Source organism: Cyclospora cayetanensis, unplaced genomic scaffold, assembly GCF_002999335.1.
Source record: "Cyclospora cayetanensis isolate NF1_C8 unplaced genomic scaffold, CcayRef3 CcayRef3_contig_393, whole genome shotgun sequence".
NCBI classification, from domain to species: domain Eukaryota; phylum Apicomplexa; class Conoidasida; order Eucoccidiorida; family Eimeriidae; genus Cyclospora; species Cyclospora cayetanensis.
Genome location: NW_020312362.1, coordinates 3,373 through 9,910, shown reverse-complemented (window position 1 = coordinate 9,910; position 6,538 = coordinate 3,373). Strand labels below are relative to the sequence as shown.

Genomic DNA, 6,538 nt, shown 5'->3' with positions numbered 1-6,538 from the left:
ATGTAGTGCTTGCGACTCTGTGCTTTAAGAAGTTTAATTGCTTCGCTTGAGCTTTTGCCTTGTGCTGAGTGGGTCTGTAAAAAGCAGTACACTCGTGTTCCACTGTTCTTTCGCATCCTTGGTCTACGTGGAGAAGCGCTTCTCTGATCCGGGCTTGGATTTAGTGGTCTGGGATCAGCTACTACCCTTTTCGGAGGAATAATTGAGAGAGCAGTCAGCTAGTGCATGCGAATGCATGCGCGACGCTTATGAGACATGTACTGAGTCAAGATAAGCAGCGATCCACAGGTTGTTTCGAGTCTGAGAATTTTGGTCCTGGCATATAGGCAGCCTTTAAGGGGTGCACCAGAAGATGCACGAACTAAGACCTTTGCCGTCACGTGGCTAGGACCACGATCATCCCCTTACAAATTAATGCTTTTCCTTATTCCATTGCTGTCTCCAAATGGACGTGTCGTAGACTTTAAATATTGGCAAAGCCATATGAATTAGTACCAGGCTTTGCTGAGCAGGCACCTCACCCGTGTGAAAACACGGGATCTCGAGGGAGCCACAGACGCGGTGGGTTCCAAGACTTTTGAGCTCCAAGGATACACTAGACAGGAATTTCTAGTCACATGTAATGGAGAAATCTAGCTTTCCTGGCTGGAGATATTTGTGAGCTGCATTGCCTGTGGAGAAGTTTACGGGTCTTGCATTGGTTCGAATTGCTCCTCGCCTCGAACGTTCTTCTGGATTTCCCTGTAAATTGTCCTTCCCCAGCGTATGCTTTGTCTCATCTACCAACCTTCATCTATAAGTACTGCTTGACTAACTAGGCCCATTGGTGATAAGGTGCTTTTGGCATGCGTCTTGATGCGATGGCAGTCTATGATATGCTGACCCTACACTGTTCCTTATGCCTTTTCGCGCCATTGAAATCAAGAGTGCTGCATGACATGGTTGTATTGGTATGCAGATACTGCTCTATGAGACACATGCGCATCTACTGTGTCCTTTATCTTTACACATTCTACTTGTGTTCTGCGTTATCGTAAAACGGGGCTTGCATTTCTGCAGTCTCACGAAGTTAGCTGTGGCGCTGTATGGTGCGTGTTGGTTTGGTCCCTCCTGCCTTGTTGGCTCTTATGTGGGTCTTTATCCCTGTTGGTCTTATTTCAGCAGTTGATTATGACTTTGACTTTCTGAATTGCACTGTTTTCATGTTTGTGCCTACCGTGCAAGTAGTGAGAGGCGGGAACTCTCCCGCTGTCCTGGAGGCAGTTGATGTGCCGTACCGGCACTGAGCAGGAGGGTGTAATTTTTTGAAACGAAGGAAGAAAAATAGCGGGCTGGCGCCTTCTACATTAGATTTATTTAATCACGGCTTGGTAAACAAGTGACTCTTTGATTCGGCTGCTCCGTACAACTACTTCATTAAAGGCTACATTAGCACGATACGCAAAGTATCATCGTTGTGTGCGTTTGTGTTATATGCTATGTGCACCTACCTTACAATGTTTGAATCGCTCAGAGGGTGCAGCCACGCGCAACCTAGCTCTCACTCGACATTCGTGCAGGTAAGTCTGAGAGGCGTAGGTAAGGGATCAAGAGAGGTCAGTTGTAATCAAGACGGAATTGAGTCTGGAGTTGGGGCACATGGTTTGGCTGGATGATAATGTAGAAGCACAGCAGAATGCTGTTTCCCCTTTTTGTACACTCATCGTCACTCTGTTCCCGCTTAAATGCTGAAATAATGTCGCCTCTGCAATCTCGCTTTTTCGCCGTGTCTGCACGAGTTTTATGGCCACCTAGGAGTTCACCTTCTTTAGCTCAAAAGCAAATATTGAGCTATGGGGTTTAACATTTCACCGAATGTGTCCTTTGATGTGGTGTGATGTGTATATGACAGTTGAAGTACCCCTGATGCTTCCTGAATAAAAGATTTGCAGGCAGATTCGAGGTTAAAGCCGCGTGAAGCCATAAGATGCGTCCGCTATTCCACTAAATGCTGTTTTACATCCACTACAGGCAGGTTCACTATAAGATTACAGGCGTACGGCTCAACGGATTTCCCCCAAGAAACCATACACTATATCACCTATTCGATAAAGCTTTCACTTATTTGCTTCTACGCTGCAATAAGCCCCCCACTCAATCAGTCACTTAAATTTCTGTTTTCCCCCACGCTTATCTTCATGGATGGCATCTGTCTAGTTTCACTTACAGGTCGAGGCGGGGGCCCCCATGCACTAGGGGGGCCCCCAGCGGCACCCTATCGCTAGTGTCTTTATCGCCACTCCATCCCTCGATCTACAGGATGCCTGATTTGTCCAAAGGCATTAAATGACTCTCTCTAGTGTCTCTGCCTTCCCCACCAGCATACCCAGCCTCGCTGGCAGGCCAAAGCGGATTGTTCGCTCCACGGTTCTTACTCAGGAGGCACAACACCTCCTGACTCTTCATTCATGATTGTTCGGTGCAGAAACAGCTCTATTTTCTTCGACGAAGCTGAATCTCCGCGGCTTCTCGCTGGAGGTGTGTTTTGTACGTTCCCTCTCGAAAAGTAGAACGACCCTTAGCCGCTTTCGTCGGGGCCACTCGCTGCTCTCGGCTATACCGCCCCCTGCGCTGCGACGAAAAGAGCTGCTTCTCGCATGCCAAATCTCACGCTTTTTTCTCATTCGGGCACCCACGGCGCCCTTTTTAGCCCCTGCAGATGAGATTCCTCGCCTCCAAGCGTCGCTGCGAGGCGAGCCTTGTGGACCAGAGGCGTGGGGCGTAGAAGGAGAATAGTCGGATTGACTGGTCTTACAAAAGCTTTATGGACTAGACTGGACACAGAGTTTCATCCCACCCACACTCCAACTTCCGAAGCCGCGCCTTCGGAGAGCGGACACTGGTGTAGCGCCAGCTGCTGCTGCTGCAGGCCCCACGGAAGGGTCGGCAGCAGCACCAGCACAGGTAGCAACACGTGCGCCAGCAGTTGCTTCAGTCTTGAGGCATTCAAGCTTACTAGAGATGCAACAGCAGTTAAGCCAAGCCGCGGGAGCGGGGGCGCTGCCTGGTCTGGACCCTATTGGCTTTAGGCCCCCGGGAATGCATGATGGGACGAACCTTGTAAGCATACCCACACCAAAAGTACTGCAAGTCGTAGGTAATATTGAGCGCAGCAGCAGCAGCCACAGCAGCACCAGTAGCCGCACGAGCAGCTTCCTTCCAATGGTCATCGAGTCTTCCAGCGAAACCTGGAGCGACTCGGAGGAAGAGGAAGAAGGCTGGATGGAGGTCGTTTTGCAAGCGCCCGACAGTGGTGGCTGTACCTACCAAGATTATCACCTGGAGCCGTATGCTAATGCAGAAGGGAGCACTCTTGACAAGGGGTAATTGAGTCCGTATTTAATCCTTTTTGTCTGTAGGCGCAGCTTGCCACTAGGATATCCTCCACAGGATGGCTAGCTATTACTTGCCATTTTTGCACTTGCTGCTTTTTTGCAGGGATAGGACTCACTGCAGCACGAAATCATGCGATGACTTCCAAAGTGCGTCGCTTTGCTAGAAGCCGTGTACCCTAAACTTTAAGGTTGTTTGTGCCTCACGTTGCCTCGTCCGTCCCCCGTTGTTTCTGTTTGGAGTTTTGAGAGCCTTATCGCTAAATTATGTATTTTCAGGGCTAGAAGCTCCAGCCGATGACATGGAGCAGCGTCAGCAGACACCGGAAGGCAGAGTGCAACAGAAACGTGTTCAGCAGCACGAGCAGCAGCGAGGTGCTGGATACTCTTTTATGCAGGAATTAGCGGCAGCCCTCCGATTCAAGGTGAGAGATGCCCATGACGGTTTCGCTGACGAGAAAGAGCCAAAAATCGATCCATGTGGAGCATCAGTGACGCAGGAAACCGCAGCAACAGCGAGCGGGATTGTCGCGTTGCAGATGGAGCTCTTGCACTTGTCCAGGGAGTCCCGGAAGCATCGACGTCACAAGACGGCGGGTGCTTGGACTGAATCGGCAGGCTCGTTTTCTTCTACCAGCAGCAGCAGCACCAGCGGAACCCCCCGTACAGGCAGAAGCAGCAGCAGTAGTAGTTGTAGTTGCAGCAGCAGCCACACAAGGCCACGAGTAATGCGACGCATCTCATCCTGCAGTATTCCGAATCTTAGATGTAGAGACTCTACAGAGCCACCACTGCGGCGAACAGCCTCCGCCCCCATGGGCGCACCCCGGCCAGCGCCCCAGTGGGGGAGCATCGACACACGCCGAGTGCTCTTGCGAAGGATTTCAGACAGACGGCTGGAAGCTGCAAAGCTACCGTTCCCTGCTGATGGCGGCGAGGCTCGAACTACGCGCATTGCTGCCCAAGAAACATGGAGCAATCATGACGGAACCGCGGGCAGACCACCAGGTCCTGCGGATGCACCTTGTGCGTCCGCTACCGCTCTCTCAGGGCCCGCTATTGCTCAAAGGGAGTTAGCGGAGACTGCAGAGATGGCGAGGCAGAGAATGAAGATGAGGCGTGAACTACGGGCTAAGGATGCTGCGGCTGTATTAGAACAGGAGAGAGAGCGGCAGGAACTTCAGCAGAATGTCTTGTGGTGGTTCGCCAGTGATATCTTGTTGCCTTACCTTTAGGAAGACCAGGAATTTATTGATGTTGCCAAGGCGGATATATGCGCCGTGCGTCCCTCTGGATGTGCCATCCAGCCTCGGTTTGGCCTGCCCCCTTTGCCTCATCTATACGGTATTGCAGACTGGCACAGTCGCCTGTCCATTAATAGACAGCGTTTCTAATTACTGTTTTCTCTGCGTCAGCCGCTATCAAGTACCTCTTGGCATAATAAAGCCACTATTGCACTCAGAAAAAGAGAAAGCTCAGGCCGTGGATCGGTCTCGGGCTAGAGCAAGGTGCTTTTGTATGTGTGGCACATGATGCCCCAAGCGTCTGTCAGCCGCTCGCGGACATCAAACACGTACGAATATGGGCATGTATTTGCATAGGTGCACATACATGCCAACAGAACAGAGTCCACCCATTAACCAACGCCACGCCGGTTCTAGGCCTTTTGGTACTGCAGCCATCAAGCACTGCCTCCAAAATGCCTTTCATTCAAAACTTCTTGTTGCATTATTGGTTGCATTTATTCGCCCTTATATTGGGAAGGAATGTAGTCCTCCGGGTTCACGTCGACACCGCGCCACTTCTTGGCTCTCCTGGCTTCCAGATACTGTTCGTACGCGTGGTGATCCAGCTCAGGTCCGAAGTAGTTCCACCTGCAAGAAAAACAAAACCCATTAATCAATTAAATTTTGCAAAGGAGAATTCATTCATCGAATTTTAGCGAAATACAGATGGAGGAGGGAGGAGACAAAACTACCTAACATGAAAAGTAAACGTAGTATCCAGAAGCTCAAACGAAATTATTTGGGAGGTGCTCTCGTATGATTCCCACAATAGAAACAGAAACAGCATCCATGGGCATGCACCGTGATGCAAGAGAATGACTTGCCGACACGGTCCATCGCTAAATCTCGTTAGCAGATACACATAATCTTACTTGAAGTTCTTCCAGTATTCTTCTCTGTCCATAGTTTGTTCCATGGGTTCGAATCTGTTCATATAGAAGATAAAGAGGAGAATCGGAATTGCCGGTGCTGCGACGGAGATAGCAGCCATAAGGAAAAACCGGAGCTGAGGCCAAGCGCTTTTGAACAGCTGAGCGGGCGTGTAGTCCTTATAGCAGTTTGCTGTATCGAAGAAGACTGCAATGTCCCCGTGAGTCGGCGCGTGAACTGATGGAGTTGTGAAGTTCAGGTACTGGTAACCTGATGAAAGGAATACACACACGTTAAAAAGTGCTGCGTAAAACGAATAGTAGACTACAGATGAGTTGTTGAGCTCAAGTAAGAAGTTCATAGGACTCGGCTACCGTTTACGCAGGAGAAGCGTTTCCATGGACGCATTAAGAAGCAGCTTAGTCATCGCAATTGGCGTACCCGAGCTCATGGGGACACGAGTTACATTGTGGCTGACAAATTTGTGAGATGCTATCTTCCTCATGTCCATTCCTTGCCAGGGCTTTTTGGCGCCGCAGTCTGCTCCAGGGGGATGAAACTGCGGGTTCGTTGGGCTGAAAGACTGAAGTGGCGCAGGCGCAAAGAACAAACGCGGATAACTACGGCGCAGGAGCGCCGCACCAAGGCTGCTGCCTCCGCACACGGGAGCCATTCTCCCAGCGGTAGGTACGCAGGGCAGATGAGGAGGTGTGTGAATTTCGTTCTTTCTAGAGGCCCTTTGGGGCTAAAATCTGGGGCTGCTTAATTTTTCACCGCAGGATTGAGTCGCTGCTTTTGCCTGCAGATACTCGTGGCAGCGGCCGCTCCGCGAGTGCTGGGACTGCATGCACTGGTCGAGGCATTGTACGAAGCGTTCAATGCCGATAAACCGAGGGGTGTTTTCCTTGTTCCTCCGTGAATACACAACAAATTTTAGGACGCTTATTCTTTTTTGTCGTTCAATCGAAATAGTTGCGGTTAGATCAGGTTGACCTCCGTCCCCAGTACGCT

General features: G+C 50.5%; 2 protein-coding genes across 2 annotated transcripts; one reads left to right on the top strand and one right to left on the bottom strand.

Annotated features, from left to right (window-relative positions):
- Positions 1-2,325: 2,325 nt before the first annotated feature.
- On the top strand, positions 2,326-4,606 carry LOC34623980. Its single transcript, XM_026334259.1, has 3 exons — positions 2,326-2,377; positions 2,888-3,346; positions 3,651-4,606. Exons 1-3 carry the CDS (start codon positions 2,326-2,328, stop codon positions 4,604-4,606), a joined length of 1,467 nt encoding a protein of 488 aa, XP_026190044.1.
- Positions 4,607-5,112: 506 nt separating this feature from the next.
- LOC34623979 lies at positions 5,113-6,200 on the bottom strand. Its single transcript, XM_022737078.2, has 3 exons — positions 5,969-6,200; positions 5,530-5,797; positions 5,113-5,245 (listed from the first exon to the last, which is right to left on the bottom strand). The coding sequence occupies exons 1-3, from the start codon at positions 6,198-6,200 to the stop codon at positions 5,113-5,115; spliced, it is 633 nt and encodes a 210-aa protein (XP_022589303.2).
- Positions 6,201-6,538: the final 338 nt, after the last annotated feature.